The sequence below is a fragment of the Ochlerotatus camptorhynchus genome, unplaced genomic scaffold (genome assembly GCF_037179485.1).
Source record: "Ochlerotatus camptorhynchus isolate MF236.1 unplaced genomic scaffold, CSIRO-AGI_Acam_v1.1 ptg000443l, whole genome shotgun sequence".
NCBI lineage: Eukaryota > Metazoa > Arthropoda > Insecta > Diptera > Culicidae > Ochlerotatus > Ochlerotatus camptorhynchus.
The window spans coordinates 4,145,024-4,164,029 of NW_027040929.1; the positions used below are offsets into that span (position 1 = coordinate 4,145,024).

At 38.3% G+C, this 19,006-nt stretch overlaps 3 protein-coding genes across 3 annotated transcripts in view; all 3 read left to right on the forward strand.

Moving 5' to 3' along the window:
- The first annotated feature begins 5,971 nt into the window (after nt 1-5,971).
- LOC135711905 (tRNA (uracil-5-)-methyltransferase homolog A) lies at nt 5,972-8,191 on the forward strand. Its single transcript, XM_065234881.1, has 4 exons — nt 5,972-6,246; nt 6,307-7,621; nt 7,678-8,021; nt 8,085-8,191. The coding sequence occupies exons 1-4, from the start codon at nt 6,037-6,039 to the stop codon at nt 8,106-8,108; spliced, it is 1,893 nt and encodes a 630-aa protein (XP_065090953.1). The 5' UTR covers nt 5,972-6,036; the 3' UTR covers nt 8,109-8,191.
- Nucleotides 8,192-10,009: 1,818 nt separating this feature from the next.
- GNBP3 (Gram-negative bacteria binding protein 3) lies at nt 10,010-11,923 on the forward strand. The gene is made up of 2 exons (XM_065234777.1): nt 10,010-11,081; nt 11,138-11,923. The coding sequence occupies exons 1-2, from the start codon at nt 10,010-10,012 to the stop codon at nt 11,692-11,694; spliced, it is 1,629 nt and encodes a 542-aa protein (XP_065090849.1). The 3' UTR covers nt 11,695-11,923.
- Nucleotides 11,924-14,124: 2,201 nt separating this feature from the next.
- Nucleotides 14,125-19,006, forward strand: part of LOC135711870 (zinc finger protein 436) — a 42,248-nt gene continuing 37,366 nt past the window's right edge. Inside the window, exon 1 of the mRNA XM_065234845.1 lies at nt 14,125-14,278. The gene's annotated coding sequence lies outside the window, so the exon portion shown is untranslated. The remainder of the gene's footprint in view (nt 14,279-19,006) is intronic.

A 19,006-nucleotide genomic window follows, 5' to 3' on the forward strand; every position in this document is an offset into this window, starting at 1 on the left:
TATTATGGTTTTTTGGAACTGGACCTTACAAATAATGGGTTGTTAAGAACCATTACCGTTCCAAATTCTTGTTTCCTCCATACATTTTCGGAAAGAGAACTATATTAGAACCTTTTAACTTATGGTTTGAGAACTTTAATGGTAATGGTTATGGTAGTCAGTAAGGTCCACGAATGGTTTTGTAACATCGATCAACTTTATGTGGAATATATCGCGAATTGGTTGCCTGTAATTTACTGATTACCAATTCACGATATATTCCACGTAAAGTTGAGCGATAATACAAAACCATTGATGGACCTTACTTACTACCATAACCATTACCATTAATGTTCTCAAATCATAAGTAAAAACGTTCTTATATAGTTCTCTTTCTGAAAATGTATGGAGAAAACAAGAATTTGGAATGGTAATGGTTCTTAACAACCCATTATTTGTAAGGTCCAGTTCCAAAAAACCATAATACATAAGGTTGAAACTTTATCATTAAACGTTCATGTAAAGTTCCATAACCATTTCAGTTAAAGTTTAGCAGGGATTATAAACAATTTTTAACCATTTTAGATAAGGTCAACTTATGGTTCGCGTTTATGCGGGTAATGAGTCACGCCAAGAGAAAAACAGTTGAACTCGCATCCCGGGTTTCGAAAGATTCCCTTTATTTTAACTTGGCAACAGAGGACTTCTGCATCAACTTCAAATGACTTCTAGCGAGGAAAAAAAATAACGGCTGTAGTATATCATTATATCAGTGATTTTGTGGAATTATCTTAAGGAAAAATAGTAGAAATTGTCATTACTGATCATTACAAAACGTATCGCATGACAAATGTAATGCTCACTGCGTGTATGTGATCATTTCTTCGGTTATATTTAATATTTAATTGCAATACCTTTCGTGGACCTTTCATAGCATCGTAATGCTTGTTTACTTTGCACGATAGGTAGCCGGTTTGACAGTTCAATAGGTAGACTTGGCTTCACTCTTGGCGTGACTCATTATACACCGACTCTAGTATGTAGCTGTCAAAATATGGGGGAATTTAAAAATTATAAAATGGGTGAAAAAATACCCATTTAAAGAATCAGTTCACGGTTGAATAATGGCTATATTTTTTACCCACTTTGAAATTTTATCGTCTCATTTCTGTCACCGATTCATTGGGTATGCAAACAGTTACTGTCCGCAGCTTTTTAGCGAAAATGGGTGATCTCCGGAAAAGGTTAGAATCCGGAACGTTGGAGAGGCTTACGGATGAGTAAATATTATTTTATCCACCATATTGTATCATAATATTTCGTGTAAATTTAATCGGAACACCTTCATTTATTTTCAATGTATTATAAGAGTTTTTTATATCAACGAGGACAAATAACCAAGTGCTGGAATTCTCCTTTTGAAAAAATTGGTATTATTTCACCCATTTTACGGCAAACACAATTTAAGAAAATGGGCAAAAAACACCCAATTATTGACAGACCACCCATTTACCCATTAATGAGTAAACCATAGTTTACCCATTAAATGAGGGGCACTTTTAGTGGAAATGGGTGTTTTTATACCCATTAATGGGTTTTTGCGCAGCACCGTGTAGTCATCGGGATGCCAGAGACCAAGGTGACTACTTATAGGTGTTCTAATGTGTAAAATTCATGATTCAGCCATGTTGGAATTTTGTATGGGACAGCGACCGAGTTTGTTTACAAGTTGCTCTAAAACCGCACTCCCCCCCCCCCCCCCCCCCGCGACCTCCACGCCTATATAATGACGAAGCTGTATCACCATTCACAGCAAAAAAAGTTGTTGAATATTACATCGAAACTGCTGCAACCAGGTCAATCCATCGGTTGTGTAATATCACATTGTACGATGTACATAGATTTTGCGTACAAAATTACATCCATTGATGTAATATTGTATCTGCTTTTTGCTATCACATCATTATTTCATACATCAGCTTGAATTACGTTGATCGATATTAATTTTTTTTTTGCTGTGTTTATATACCCACCATGCAAGAGACATTGTTTCAGATCATGCTCACGCAAAACATTCCACACCAAGTTCCACACATTTTTATTGACGAATTTCCATGTGACATGTGATTTTCAAGTGCCTTGCCAACGAGCATGCCAACACATAAACGGAATAACTCCAGAAGTACACATAAAATTTATATGTCAAATGAAAAGTATGTGTGGTTACACATGATTTTGACGTAGGACTACGCCTTTAATTTCTATACTGGGGCGCAAGTAATACAGAAGGAAATAGGAAAAACAAATCCCGGCAAGTCAGTAGACACTCCCAGAGGGAGACCCTAATAAATTGATTATGGTTATTTTGACGTGATCGGAGTATCATCCAAACCAAGCAAGTCGAGTATTAGTACAAGACACTGAAGAAATCTACACATTGTAGACGAAATACGCGTATCTGTCAAGGATAAGCAAATAAAGTAGTGGAATTAAATGGAAAATACTAATCCTCTCTCTCATTATACAGGTATTCCATTAAGACGCCCACATTCACCAGAATTCATTTATGGAATAGTTCTATTATTAGGCTTATCGCTCGTTTATGGTAATTTTTTGTTAGGAGAAGCCAAAAGAATGTTCCAAATTAAGTTTGATGAGCCTTCTGAGGGGTGTTGGAAGAAGCTTTCGTATGAAGTCAAAGTAGCTTCGGGAAGAAGTCGATATAAACTTCTGTTGGAAAAAAAGATGAACCTTTTGGGCTACTAGAAACTTCTGGTTCAACAGAACATAAATTTGCAGTGGAAGTTGGAATATATTTCTAGCTAAAGACATATGGAATCTCCGGGGAAACAAACTTGTCGTGGAATCGGTGATCCTAATTTATGCATGTAGCATCTAATAAGTGATTTAAAATAAAAAGGAGAGCTCTAGGAGACGATCCATAAACAACGTACACTGAAAAAATTCCGCACATTTTTTTTTTGATAAATTTCCCTGTGAAATTCCACATGATTTTTTTGTGACCACACATAAACCGAATCCTCCCAGAAGCACACGTGAAATTTATGAGTTAAATGAATAGTACACGCAGAAAAAACTATCGTCGAAACAAAAATATTTGAGGTAAATTCAAACGTAAACTCAGTTTGTTCTGACCACAAACATAAATTGGGTTGATTTCAAACGTATTCCATGTTTGAAGTCATGTGAAATCAATGTTTAAACTAAAAATAATGTTACGTTTATTTCAAAAATATTCGTGTTGAAAATAAACGTATTTGTTTTTGTTTGGTTTGACAGCTATGCGAACAATAATAAATATGTTTATTTTAAACATGCTTCTCATGTTTAAAATAAACATATATATTTTGAAATTATTTTAGTATTTGAGTGCAGGGTAAAGCAAAATAAAACGGTTTGCAAAGAAATATTAAAATAAGATCTTCGGGCAGGGCATCTAAATTCCTGCTCTTTTTTTGGGTGAGATTAAGGGTGACCTGTGGGAATTGGTGGGGTCCTGGTCCAGGATGCGAGGACCCGTCGGGGTGGGTGTCCGGGGATTCCAGTTCAGTGGAACTGGTGCAAATTTGTGTTATTGGCGTCGTTTTGCCTTTTCTGCCTCGATTCCTGCCACTGGTCCTCATACCGGTTTCTTTCTATGTTCGGTGTCGGAGGAGGATCCGGAATGGAATCGTTTTCTGTTGAGGTAGAGCAAAAACTGGGCCAACTTTTTTCTGAATGTACACTGAAACAAAGATTATAGTTAGGAATACTATTTTGCAGAAAATACTTATTTTCAGTATAACCAACAATCAATACGAAACTAACGATTTTAAATTGGCTCACCACTTTAGTAGCCTATTGGTCCCAAGCAAACGATTAACGTACCCTATTCTAGTTGAAATTCTATTACTACACTATGTTTGTTTTGATTCGCTATGAAAGTTTGACAGATAACATCAGGGGTGTGTGGATTCATGCAGAACATGCAGGGGTGAGTGAAATAGCTTGGGACTGCTTGGGACCGTTGTTCTGGTACTGAGTGAGCCAAAAATAATAATGATTTTCTTCGGGACCCAGTGGTCTTAGAGTTACCTCTATGGTATAACTACGCTTAATACCTTTAAATCTACCATGATTTCAGTATAGTTGACCATAAATATTATCAAATTTACTACCATTCCGTCAAAACTACTATGCTTACTCAAACGGCATAGTAGTTTTGATAGGAAAAATAGTTAAATTAAATGAATTTCGTTTCTGCAAAAATTTGTTTGTGGGAGTATTTAATTTAAACCATCAATATAGTATTTTTGCCAATGGATTTTGTTTCTGTGTAACAAGAAGGAAATAAAAAGGCATGACACGCTAAAAACCGTTTACCCAAATCCTATATTGTTGAAATAAACATGCTTTTGAATTTAAGGTGTTTCCTTGTAGAGTCCATTTTTCCATCACACCTCGCAATTTCAAGAGCACACAACTCAAGATCTACAAGGTTTATACACCTGCAAATTTCAGACATTGCTTGCTTCTCCGCAGCATAGAACAAGTAGTAGTTTCAGCTACACAGCAAAAAAAGTTGTTGAATATTACATCCAAACTGCTGCAACCAGGTCAATCCATCTGTTGTGTAATATCACATTGTACGATGTACATCGATTTTGCGAACAAAATTACATCCATTGATGTAATATTGTATCTGTTTTTTGCTATTACATCATTATTTCATACATCAGCTTGAATTACGTTGATCGATATTACTTTTTTTTTGCTGTGTACGTGCATTCACAGAAACCTTATTATTTTTATATGTGAAATTGCGAAGTGTAACACGAAAAAGGACGCCACGGGGAATCACCTTAATTCAAACATAAATATTTTAGTTTTAAATATGCTTTCAATTTACTTTGAATAATTCATATGTTTAGAGTATAAACATTTATATTTTTGTTTTAAATGAACAAAATTCGTATCCGTGTATGTATTTTCTACCCAAAATTAAGTTCAATTGACTCAAATTTGAGAATATCTCATATGCTCACTAGTAGCTTATTGAACTATAGTCATGAGAAAGTCGAATCTCTCTCCGTTTTTGACAACAACAAAAAGTGAGAGTGGGATGCAAAACTCAAAATTACCCAAAATTAAGTAAAAAGAACTTAAATTTAGGGTATTTTTTTTCTCTGTGTTCCCATTTTGCTTGAAATTTAATCAATTTGACATTAAACTCAGTTTAATCATATCGAATGATTAAAAATTAATCCTCTTTTTCTAAAAAATAGGCATCTTATATTAATCCCAGTTTAATCATGGTTGATTAGATTGTAGATTATCTTTTTTTGAATATTTTTTAATCATTTTTGATTCTATTTTGAAAATTTTTGATTGAATTTTAATCTTTTTTGATTATATATCAGTACTGAAAAAGAATAAAATTTAATACTGGAAAGATTATTTCGATTTTAATCATGCATGACTACTGCCGAAGTAATCATGGCTCGGACTCAATAAGGTGAAGCGGGAAACTGCATACTTTTTAAGCTTTTTTGATTTAATTTATCTTTGAGTGAGAGTTAGATATTTTTCAGATATTAACGGCGCCGGTGGTGTAGTGGTAAGCGTGATTACCTCTCACCCCAGCAGGCCTGGGTTCAATCCCAGTCGGCGCCACCGGGATGTTCTGAGGCATAACATCTCTGATCACGCCTTCCTTCGGATGGGAAGTAAAGCCGTTGGTCCCCGGTTCATGAGTTGATGGGTCGATAGGTAGGGTCCAGGTGTGGGAGCTGCCTTCCTGGCACGTCGGTAGCATTGGTGCTCAGCACGGAAAACAAGATCGACGGAAAAAACAAACCAAAGGAAAAAAAAAAAAAAAAAAAATTTTCAGATATTGTACTGTAAAAATTTCATTACCGGGAGCATCGATCGGCAAAAAATAAAATACGTCCTTGTGCTGTCATCAATTTGTTTACAAAACACACGTGTGAAATACGCTGCCGGTCCGAAAAATTGAACTTTTATACAGTTTTTGCTCGTTAATTCCAGTAATACATAATGGAAGCTGAACCTGTTGTTCGTGATTCGGTACCCGAATCTAAACCCGATGAAACGGAGACGAAGTCTGATGCGCCGGCAAAACCGGAGATACCGGCAGCGCCAGTAAAAGCTAAGGAAAATGAGTATGCCTATCTCGACTCAACGGGATTCACGTCGGAACGTTTCAAGATTGAAATAAGAAATCTGCCGAAATATTATGGAATTGCTGTAAGTATCATTAAGCAGTATGCAATGACGGTGACGATGAAATTTTTATTTTTTAAATAGGAACTCAAAAAACTACTAAACACGGAACTATCCCTCTCGACGAACAAGATCAAAATTATGCGGCCAGGTTGTCCGTTTCTGTTCGTGTGTTTCCGGGATGAAGAAGGTCGACAAGCTGCAATAAAAACCCTTGATGGATACACGTGGAAGAACAAAAAGCTGCAGGCGTTCGAAGCAAAACCCGCACCGGATCCCCTGGTAAAGCGGAGGAACGAAGCATCCGGTGCGGATGGGGTAGTCTCGATAAAAAAGCGAAAGTCTCTTGAGGAATCGGTCACGGCATTGGCTTACCTCAGCTATGAAGATCAGTTGGTTCAGAAGCAGTCAGAAATGCGAAACGTGCTCATAACACTCGGAAAAGAAATCTGGAAAAATTGTCCCGGTTTGAGGTCACACGTAGAAGCCCAAAGGAAGCTGCACGATGGGCTACCGTGTAAACTGGAAGGCATTCGAAAATCGCCACAAGTCGATGGGTATCGTAACAAGTGCGAATTTTCCGTTGGGAAGGATGAGCATGGTGAAATTCGAGTTGGTTTCCGTGTTGGGAGCTATTCGAATGGATTCCTGGACGTTGAGTCGCCTCAGAATTTGAAAAATGTTTCGGATAAGATGAAAAATGCTGTAAAGTTCTATGAAGAGTTCGTTCGAAAATCCACGTATGAAGTGTACAGCCCGGAAACGTACAAGGGCCACTTTCGGCAGTTGACCGTACGAACTTCCAGCAGTACGGGAGAAGTTATGGTTGTTATTGGGATTCATCCGCAGTCGCTAAGTGAGGTAGAATTGAAAGCATTCAAGGCATCTGTTGTGGAATGGTTCACAGCCGACAAGGCCAAAGAAATTGGCATCAGTTCAGTCTATCTGGAAAAGATAGAAAAACGGAAGGCAGGACAAAGTGTAAATCCGGTTGAGCATCTTCATGGAGAAACGCACATTGTGGACGTTATTCACGGGTTAAAATTCCGTATTAGTCCTCTGGCATTCTTTCAAATTAACACTCCTAGCGCCGAGGTGCTGTACCAGTGCGCAATCGATCTCGCTGAATCGACCCAACAGACGAGTATTTTGGACATCTGTTGTGGAACCGGAACGATTGGGCTGTGCTTTGCCAAACACTGCAAGCAGGTGTTGGGTGTTGAAATAGTTCAGCAAGCGATCGAAGATGCCAAGTACAATGCTGAACTGAACAAGATCGATAATTGTAAATTCTTCGCTGGGAATGCTGATGATTTGATCACGTCGTTGATTAGGAATGCCAACATCCAAACAGGGGAGAATCTGGTGGCCATTGTGGATCCTCCGAGGGCTGGATTGCGTAAGTTTGAATATTTTAAAATGTTCAATTTTCATTACAAAATATCTTCATTGCAGATGTCCGTTCGATCACTCAACTGCGCAACGCTCGGGGTTTGAACCGGTTGATTTATGTATCCTGCTCGCCTCAGAGTGCGGTAAAGAATTGGGTCGACTTGATGCGGCCTTGTTCGAAGGTGATGCGGGGTGTGCCGTTTGTAGTCAAGAAGGCAATTTCGGTTGATTTGTTTCCTCATACACCGCACGTTGAGCTTGTGCTGCTATTCGAGCGGGATCCCGAGAAGGACGAATCCGAAGAGGTTGTTGTGGAAGCAGAGGTGAAACCGGATGCTGATGCGGAGATGAAAACAGTTGTTGCTGCTGATACGGAGTCGAAGACAACGGTTGTTGGTGAAGTGAAGGTTTGTGCGATTGTTGATTATAGTTGTGCTATATACGTAATCATGTAATTTGGGCATTTTCAGGACGATACTACTGAACAGGAATAGTGTACCAAAATGCTGCGGTATATTATGGTAAGCATTAATTACTATTTGAAAGTTTTTCATTAAATTCCAACACAAAATAAGCAATGTTGTCACTTTAGAAAGAACTACCTACAAAAGCTTTTTGTTAGTCAAATAGTTAAGTACCAAAGTCATTTATTTAGGTCCTAATATTTTTGCTGGCCTCCATTAGCCTAGTTAATAAAGCCGAAGCCGTTGGGTTATAAAGTATAACAAGACTTGGGTCCCAAACTGCAAATGAAGTCTGCACTTTTTGCTAAATAATGTATCTCGAATTCTATTTATCCGCTTTCTAATGTTTTTATATCATTAGAAAGGTTACCCCATCATCCTAATATAACTTCATAGTTACTATCAGGATTCCCTTGAGTATTCTTATGAGTATTCCTGGTTTGTTATTCTTTATTTGTTTTCCGTCGATCTTGTTTCCCGTACTGAGTACCAATGCTACCGTCGCCAATGAGACAGCACACACACCTGGCCCTCGACATCGCCCCATCAACTCATGGACCGAGGACCAATGGTTTTACTTCCCTTCCGAAGCAAGGCGTGATCAGAGATTTTATGGCTCAGAAAATCCCGACGGCGCCGATTGGGATTGAATCCAGGCCCTTTGGCACTCACTAGAGGCAGTCACGCTTGCCACTACATCACCGGTGTCGCTGTTTCCTTGATTCATTCTCCCTAACATCCGCAATCGTATTCGCGTTAACCAAGTTGCACAAATTGCCTCTTAGAATGACAGAGAACTGTCCTGGTCACCACCTCCTTGCAAGTGGTGGCGATAGAAAGGATTGTTATAGTTAAAATCCCTGGATCTTGTTTTTTAAGAATCTCTCTTAAGCTTCATTAGGTTGACATTCTGCAGAGATTTTGTTTGGAATCATCTTCATAATTCGATTCCCATTAAATTATTATCGGTATTCCCATTGATTTATTTATAATTATAGGAGTCAGCGGCGCCGGTGGTGTAGTGGTAAGCGTGATTACTTCTCAGCCCAGCAGGGTTGGGTTCAATCCTAGTCGGCGCCGCCGGGATGTTCTGAGGCATAACATCTCTGATCACGCCCTCCTTCGGAAGGGAAGTAAAACCGTTGGTCCCCGGTTCATGAGTTGATGGGTCGATAGGTAGGGTCCAGGTGTGGGAGCTGCCTCCCTGGCGTCGGTAGCATTGGTGCCCAGCATGGAAAACAAGATTGACGGAAAACAAATCAAGGAAAAAAATATTTAGGAGAAGTCTGTAAACTTCGTAACCCATGCGTTGTAGAATTTTGAAATAATGTTTTGAGTATAATTTCAAGGGAATTCGATTTGGACATGTCGCCTCTTTATTAAATTCAAGCTTTTTAGTTTCCAACTTATCTAAAAAGCAAATTTCTTGGAAGTGATAAACCATTATCATCAATCAATCAATCTAATTGCGGTATGTAGTACAACACATAACATCGAAGTAATCATTATTAGCTTGAAACGTATGCAATAGGAACAAGTAATCCCATTAGACGAGAAGGTAAACCTCGAACAAAAGTGACAACTTGTTAGCTGAATTGAAAACAAACCAGTGATTTTATTTAAATATAACACGAATAATAGTAAGAAAACAAAATTCTAATTGATGCCCTATAGCCACAGTTATGTATCACCTGCAATTGTCTTAGCAATTTTCCCACGTTTTAGCTACGCGCTCAGCGCGTAGATCATCTTAGACACCGTTGCGTGCATCCAGTCACACCAGGTATGACTGCCTTCGCTGATCGTTACTAATTATCTGAAATAAATCAAAAGTCATGCTCAGGTTTGATCCCAGGGAAAGGAAAATACGATCCTACGTAAACTTACTCATCCTCGATCTCAGTATCGATCGAACCGCTCATGCAGTCAAAATGTACGCTCGAGTTCATTTGAGTTTCGTCTTTATAATCACGCTTTCCGTGGTGCTTCCAACCGATTGCACACCGCGGCGGAACACGCGCTACCGTCCGCCGAAGCCACGTTTCGAAGTATACAATCCGAAGGGTCTGATCGCGTGGATTCCTTCCGATGTCGGCATCACCCAATTCGCATTCTACGCAAAGTTAAACAAACGTTTTGAAGATGAGTACGAAGTTGGCCGATGGTCGAAAACCATTTCTCAACCAAGGAATGGTCGGTTTACGTTCGTTGATCGCAAAGCGGAACTGAAACCCGGGGATGTGATCTACTACAAAACGGGGATTACGCACAACAGTGTGACGTACCGTGGGAACTATGGATCGTATGAGATCACCAAGTATAGCGGTAATACTCCAGGAAGTGATGGAGGTGGGGGTACTGGTCGGAAAACTACTACTACTACAAGCACATTGCCTCCATTTGTGTATAAGAATAACGAACGGAGAACCAAGGGAGTCGACCAGGATACGTACATTCCTTTGGGACCGTTCGATTATGAGTCCAAAGAGCTCGCTTCGCCTCCGTTGATACGCACTCGAACGATTGCAACGCAAACTAGCGCTGAAGATCTGGGATACAAAGAGTGTGATAGGGCCCAAACGTATGTAAATGGAAGAAAAGTGTGCAGTGGAAAACTGATCTTCGAAGAAACGTTCGATGCCAAGGAATTGAATGCACAACAGTGGAGAATCGAGAACCGATTTGCTTCGGATCCCGATAACGAGTTTATGGTCTATGCTGATTTTAAGGAAAATATTCAGCTTCGTAATGGCAAACTCCACATACGACCTTCGTTGTTCGAGAGCAAATTTGGTCCGGGGTCAACCAATACAAAATTCATGTTCGCCTCCGAATGCACGGGATTGTTAAATTCACGGGATTGCATTAGAGATCGGAAGATCGATTTCGACATGATTCCACCGGTACTTTCTGCGCAAATATCAACCTTCAATTCGTTCAAGTTCCTGTATGGGAAAATTTTAATTCGTGCTAAACTTCCCAGAGGTGATTGGATTTTTCCACGTAAGTTCATATTAGTTAATATCTTTAATCGAAGAATAAGTCCTAACTTTTTGTAGAATTATATCTTAAACCGAGCAATGAATTCTACGGTCGAGACGAGTATGCCTCAGGTTTGATGCGCGTTGCTTACGTTCCCGGTGGGCCAAAACTGCGGAATCAGCTCTCCGGAGGGTTGATTTTGAATCACGCGGAGCCTCTGCGCTGTTCGAAGATGTGTACTCTTACGAGACCCGGCAACTGGAATGACGATTTCCATGTGTTCGGTCTCACGTGGAGTCCGGATGGAATCTACATGGAAGTGGATGACGAAATTTACTGTCACATCGATCCGGATGAAGGATTCTATAGTGAGATTAAAGCCACTAAACCGCAAATTGCGAATCTGTGGAGGCTGAGCGGAAACCGGATGGCACCTTTCGATAAGGAATTCTACATCAACTTGGGAGTTGGTGTTGGCGGTCACTACGACTTCCATCTGTTCCAAGAAAAACCTTGGAAGGACCTTTCTGTGAAGGCAATGCACATGTTTTGGAGTGCACGCGGAAGTTGGTATCCATCGTGGAATAGTAATAGCACGTTACAGGTTGATTACGTTAAAGTGTACGCAATTTGAAATTCGGTAGTTAGTTTTCTGCAAATGTTGCAACCAACGGCCAATATTTTGTTCCCCGATTTACTTAGGTATCGAAAACTGAACGAGAGAAAGACGATAAATAAGTTCCTTTACCATTGAGAACTTTCGTAATTGAGACGGTCCCGGTGTTGGGGTAAACATCCATACCTCTCATGCCAAAGAGTCACGAGTTCAAATCTCATCCCCGGACAAGTCACGAAAGACCCAAGAGTGTTGAATGACTATTCATTAAAAAGGCATGCTAACTATGTTAGGATAATTTTAGCTCTATAGGATGTTATATTATGTTATAATGCTATTTCTGCAAATTTTTGTATAATTTAAAGTATAAATCTGAAATGGTGCATTTTTTTTATTTGTCTAACTCCCCACCCTGTGTCCACTCTTTCCCATTACATTACACATCTTCTTCTTCTTCTTCTTCTCATTTCAAGCTTATTGCATATCGCATATTAGCTTATTGCGTGCTCTCAACTTAGTGTTCGAGATGCACTTCCACAGTTATTAATTAAGAGCTTTCGATGCCTGTACCATTTTAGCATTGGTATAATTGTGTGGCCTCCCTTAGCTCAGTCGGTAAAGGCGCAGCTACAAAGCAAGACCATGCTGGAGGTGGCTGGGTTCAATTCCCGGTCCGGTCTAGGAATTTTTCGAGTTGGAAAATTTCTCGACTTCCCTGGGCATAGAAGTATGATTGAACTTTCCACACAATTATACCAATGCAAAAATGGTACAGGCATCGAAAGCTCTCAATTAATAACTGTGGAAGTGCATCTATAGAACACTAAGTTGAGCGCACGCAATAAGCTAATATGCGATATGCAATAAGCTGGAAATGCGAAGAAGAAGAAGAAGAAGAAGAAGAAGAAGAAGAACATATTTATGAGCATACATCGAACTGTATAAGATGGCAGAGGAAATACAGTCTAATCTAACTTGCGTAGTGCATACAATTGAAACTGATTTTAAACGGACTCTATTCTTTCTTCGTGTGAGGTTGAAAAAGGAGACCAAACTGTGCTACAATATTCTAATATCGACCTTAGATAAGCAATGTACAATGTTTTTATTGTATACGGATCGTAAAAATTGTAGCAGAAACATTTTATGAAACCAATCATGTTGTTAGCTCTGTTAATAATTGTGTAATAATCGGTGAAAGTAAGCTTTGAGTCTAAGATAATCACCCCTTTTCTGTATTTCGTTTCGAACGAAATCCTCATACAAAAAAAATATTTTTTTGTATGAGAATTTCGTTCGAAACGAAATACAGAATAGGGGTGAATACCTAGATCCCTGACCCTATCACACTTGTCTGCGTTCTGTTTTCCTAAAGTTATTGTTATATCAGGTATGTTTCGTTTCCTACTGAAGGTAATTGGGATCTTTAATTTTGAAAAATATATCAGTTTTTATATATCATCTGAAAGAGCTTCGTTTTCTAAGCACAGCGAACCCACACACTTTTATCTCGATTTTTAAATCAAGATTTAAAGCAAAATAATAACTTCACTGTTTGACACTAAACTGACAAACTGACGGCTCGCTCCCAGGGGCGCTAATAAGGTGATTTTTGCTAATGTAATCGTACTTATATAAAATAGTTCCAGTGTACCAAAATTGATGACATTTTGAGTTTGGGTGCCATTTTTAATGCAGATTACGAATATGCATTTACCTCAATACCCTTAAAGAACCCATTGAGTTACGTTAATATAATATATTGTTTGCTCGTTTTTTTTCATTTGTTTAACCTCCATAAGCCGGTTTATTTTTTTTTTTACTTATAGCTTTGGGTAAAACCGTAACCGTAGCAGTAAAAAAGATCATTGAGATTCAAAATTAGGTTTAGTTGTGATCTACTAGAAGATTTTTGGATAAAATTAATAAAAAAAACGTCAAATAAACGAAACATAATCAATCATCACAGTTATGCCCTTATGTTTCGACAGTGAGCGTATTTATTATCTAAATTGATTGGTAATTAATACAAAATAAAACATTGCATTGAAAACACATTGATCATTTACACCAGTGTAAAGGCTATCATGGATGTATGCCCAGTGAGCTTGCGAAACTAGTCTGCAGATGATGCCAGTTTTACGTCATTGAAATCAATTACAATACGGGTTGAAGATTTAAGAAAAGCCTCGGGGAAAAATAGTCACAAAACGATAACGATTCTTACCTTGGGATAATATTGTTATACTTATCAAGTTTTTGGTCCATTTATTAGGAAAATAAACTTCCATTACTGCAAAATGTTCGAATATCCGTTGAAAATAATTGCAATGCACCATTTTAAAACAGGTTGAGTTTGCTTTGAGTGTATTGCTTCCCAGAGAAATAACTGGCTACACTTCTCCGTCGAGACGCATGCGCAAAACAGTAAACAATCAAGAACTGTCAACCGCTGGTTGTGGAAGTATCAGCAAAACGACTGTGAAAATCTTCGAACGACTGGGTGATTGCTATTGTATAGAAGTTCCTGCCCTATTTTCTGAGAGTCTTTCTATCGAATTTCCCGTGATTTTAATTCTCCGGCAGAAAATAACCTATCGCTGTAAGTACTTCTAATATTTCGATTAAATGTTTGTATTTTTCGTTGCATGAACCCGTTGTGTTTTCGTTTATTACCGCAAAGAAAAGAAATTCCTGCATGTCTGGTGAAAAAAAGAAAAATCCTTGCTTGTGTGATTTTGTGATCCATATTTTCGTTTTTCGCACTGACCTCCCCTTGCTATCTTGAATGCTAGTAGAAGCGACTAAATGCCACGAAGCACTATTGATGACTGCACAGGCCTAACACTAGAAACCCTCCCGGTGATCGTAATGAATCATGGGAGTGTTGTGCTCCAGAAGGAATGGTCTGGCCCTTCAGTAGCAGCAGTGAAAATCGCACTCACATCCGCCTCCAATGTCCGCACACCAGAATCAATTGATTAATTAAGAGCGCTAGTTTAAAAATAGATCTTGCGTAATTTTGCTGGGTTCACGCCCGAGTGCGAAATTTCTGTCCGAAAAAAGTGTACACCTAATCTTCGACGTCAGCGAAATCCGCCGTCGCCGTTTATCAGTTGGGCAATGCGAACAAATGTGGATTTTCGCGTTAAAGTTCTCGTAAATCACAAGTGGGGAACCTTGAACATTTGCTTTATTTTTTTATATCCATCCACAGCTCGGTACCCTATACTATCGTTTCTGCTGTATCGCGCATGTTTCCCAGTGCTCCTCGAGTGCGGTCCCATAGGAGGTTCATTGTTATCAGTACTAATAATGCAAGAGACTTCAATGCACGAGTCCCTATATTGGGTGGGTGCGTTTAATTGTGGCAATCGTTCAGATAGGGGTTGAACTATATGCTATCATATTTACCGAGAACGTGTACCTATATAATATAGAAAAATGCACTGATGCTAAGACACTAAGATAGGAGCAGAAAGACTGTACCTAATTTATTTTTCATAGGGTAGACTAATTGTCATTACACTTTTTTATGTCTCGATGCATTAAAAAATACGTACCTATGCGTGAACAAAATTCAGGTTAAATCTAGTTACATGTTAACATAACTATATAACTAATCTTTGACATAAATACATCGAGTTGTGGAGAGTGACAGTCTCTCTACAACTTGATATTTGCCAAGTTGAATCATACTAAACATTGGTTTTTGGTTTTCATTGATTTGATGGTTTGATGGATAACCGCAATGTTTTTGTAGCAGAAGGGACTATCAATATCGCATTGTAGAGAGTTGTTAGTAACTGAGTAACTTATTCATTACTATATTCATATACTATATGCATACTCCCTCTGTTATAGAATTTGCCATGATGAAAATGACTAGAATTTTTTTAGTATTATAACTTACCAGCATGATAACAAGCAAGTTGAGTGTAAAACAAATCAGTGAGTAGAACTATGCTTCCGATATAGTTCGAATCTTATAAGTGCGTTTCCGAAATTAAACATTTAAAAAAAATGTGAATACGCTGCGGAGAAAGTTACTTTTTAATTTATTTCGTCAAGCAAAAGTAGACTACATTTTTATGGTCACAATGTTTTACTTACACGCTACGTATTTTTTCTATTATTATGTTTTAGTCGGTTTTTAATTTGATCTTTTGACATACTGATGCTAATGACTTCGCTGTGTAGATTATACTGTCGCATCGTTCGATTGATTAGGCCATTTCATGCGTAATTTGTTCTGTGTACGTTTTCTGATGATAATTTCCGAGCTCTAAGAAGCCGACTGGGTGTGTACAAGTTTAATTGTGAGAGTAATTATAATGATTCTATCCGATGTGAAAGTTGGTGAAGAAAAGCATTGCAAATTCACGGCGTTCTTTGAGTGTTTGTAAGTTGATGATCATGAAGCGTGCTTCATATGATGGAAGAGGAAATGTGGTCCAATTGGATTCTTTAATTTTGAAAAATGTATCGTTTTTTATGCATCATCTGTAAGAGCTTCGTTTTCGGAACCCACACGCTTTCATCTCGATTTTTAAATCAAGATTTAAAGCAAAATAATAACTTCACTGTTTGACGCTAAACTAACAAACTGACAGCTCGCTCCCATACAAAGTGACACCGAGGGGCGCTAATAAGGTGATTTTTTGTAAATGTAATCGTACTTATTTAAAATAGTTCCAGTGTACCAAAATTGATGAAATTTTGTGTTTGGGTTCCATTTTTAATGTAGATTACGAATATGCATTTACCTCAATACCCTTGAAGAACCCAATTTAATTTGCGAAGCGCGTATAAAAGGAATGGTTTTTGGACGGATTCTATTCGTTCCTCGTGTGATCGTGTATGGGAATAAATTGAACCATATCAAACCTTAAGCGCCAGAGCAGACATTAAAGAACTAGAACAGAAAATATTTTAATATATTAATTGCGATTATTACATATACAAATGGTGACGATCTCGCCCCGTTCTAAAGGGTATTTTCGATAAAAATGGTCACACATACCGTTTATACATTCTTATAGGACCTATGTGGTTTGTGTTATGGAATGTATAAGGCAAATGTTTTGTCAAAAATGTATAAGTGAAACACATGAATAAAATAATTAATTTTCGTTTCTTGTACAGTCAACTTTCGTTGATGTGGTGAGTTGGGTTAAACCGATAGCCCATTTTTTTTAGCTGGGCTGTCAAAGCTGAGCATTGGTTGAGGGATACCGATTGTTTATTATCATCGAAATCGTTTAGCAGCTATTCTAATTGTTCATCCATGAGCGTATCGAAAAGGAATCTACACTGTCAAAAATGACGTTGGATTTCCATTTAGGTGGGCTATAGCCCTTATAGCCCTACTAACGGGAGTCCAGCTTAAACGTAGTCCACTTAAAGATAACATAACGAGCGATAGCATGTTGTTCTCATGACTATTACTCAATATAAAGCACCTCTCACTTCCTCATAATTCAAGATCAACAATTTAAAAGGCCTCAACTCCATTTTGTCAGTTTTGGGGCGCTAAGATGGTGATTTTAGGTAATGTAACCACACTGATTTAAAATAGTTCCAGTGCTTCAAAATTGATGAAATTTTGGAGTTTCAGTTTCATTTGACAAGCAGATAACGAATATGCAATTGCGCATCGGAACTATTTTTAGTAACTGTGATTACATTAGCAAAAATCGCCATCTTTGTGCCCCTCGGTGGGACTTTGTATAGAGATTGCTGACGTTTATCGTACGCACACTACGTCACATATACGTATACACAAATTGTGAGTTGGGACTAATGGTTAAATAACATTCAGAATACGCCACCTTCATGTCGATCACGATACCAATGTAATCGATCTTTTCTTTACCGATTTCTTTAGAACTGCGAACTGGTCAAGAAATGCTAAAGGAAAGAAATTTCTTTAGCATTCCGTGTCCTATCCCGTAGCACGTAGAAACGTCATTACTTTTCAGCTGCGTACCAGGCTTTAAGGTGTTTCGCTGTGAGATCCTTATTCTCGTAACCACTTCGAAACTTTGACTGCACAAATATCAGCTTCTACGATACGTACCACAATGAAACTGTTACTCCACGTTTGCTGTACTGCAGCATACATGAAGTAGCAATTTCAGGTGAAATGGGTCATTATTTTCCGATATGTGTGTAATTGAAAATTCGAAGTGGAAGTGCATGTATAGCCTACGTGGTGGCCATTTGCAGGGCTTTTACAACAGGTGCGGATTTCGCGATTTTCGCGGATTTGTCGCGGATTTGATCTTTCAGTCGCGAAAATCGCGGAAACATTAAATGATGTCGCGAAAATCGCGAAGGGACTAATGTGCTGTCACAAAAATTGTGGAATTTATTGTAACCTTTCCGTCCCGGATTATTTTGCTGTCATCAATTTTGTTGTTCATTTAGCTCTCAATTTTTTACTGGTTCAAACCAAACACCCTGCAAATAATCGAGAAATGATCTCATACCGGATTTACACGGAAATTCCCTGGGGTCTGTCCAATGTGAGACATTTCCAATATGAACATAGCATTTTTCGTTGCCAAATCATAAACGAATCGTATATATGCGAATAATTGCCATGTATACCGGATATTCTAGGTTCTCCAAATCGTCCTGGAGTTCAGTTGGTTTGTTCTACTATATCAACCAAGATTGCAGTCTGTAATGTCTGTAGTATCGAAATATGTCCAAACAGATTCAAAATTTCTATGTGGATGGCTCCCAACATATTGCTACGTATACAAGATGTTATAGGTTTTGAAATCATTATGGAGATCAGATTTTTTTCTACTAAATCACCCAAGACTAATGCAATATCTGTAGTATCGAAATATGTCCAAACAAATTTGCAGTGTCTATGTGGATCATGCCAACCTATTACCATGTATGCAACAAATCATCTGAACTGCAGAACGATGTGGAGAACCTAGATCATCTGGTATACGTGGAAATAAATCATACACTCAAAAAATAAATCACATTTCTAATGGAAAATATCCATTATAATTTCACATAACTTTCATGTGATCTCATAATTGGGATTCGCACCAGTAAATCACATGAACCGTATGCGTCAAATGAACCTTATGTGATTTATCACATAGAATTCATGTGATCATATGAATATTATGTGAATTTCAGGTAAAAATCATTAATTTTGTTATTGGAAAAATATCATCTGCGTTCCCAATGGAAACTACATGAAAACTTTTTTCAGTGTACATTATCCATATAGACACTGTGCATCTGTGTGTGTGTGTGTGTGTGTGTGTGTGTGTGTGTGTGTGTGTGTGTGTGTGTGTGT

Coding starts and splice junctions, on each gene's coding strand:
- GNBP3 (XM_065234777.1), top strand. CDS start 10,010: ATGTACGCTCGAGTTCATTTGAGTTTCGTCTTTATAATCACGCTTTCC. Junction 11,082..11,137: donor AGGTGATTGGATTTTTCCAC/GTAAGTTCATAT, acceptor AACTTTTTGTAG/AATTATATCTTAAACCGAGC.
- LOC135711905 (XM_065234881.1), top strand. CDS start 6,037: ATGGAAGCTGAACCTGTTGTTCGTGATTCGGTACCCGAATCTAAACCC. Junction 6,247..6,306: donor CGAAATATTATGGAATTGCT/GTAAGTATCATT, acceptor TTTTTTAAATAG/GAACTCAAAAAACTACTAAA. Junction 7,622..7,677: donor TCCTCCGAGGGCTGGATTGC/GTAAGTTTGAAT, acceptor TCTTCATTGCAG/ATGTCCGTTCGATCACTCAA.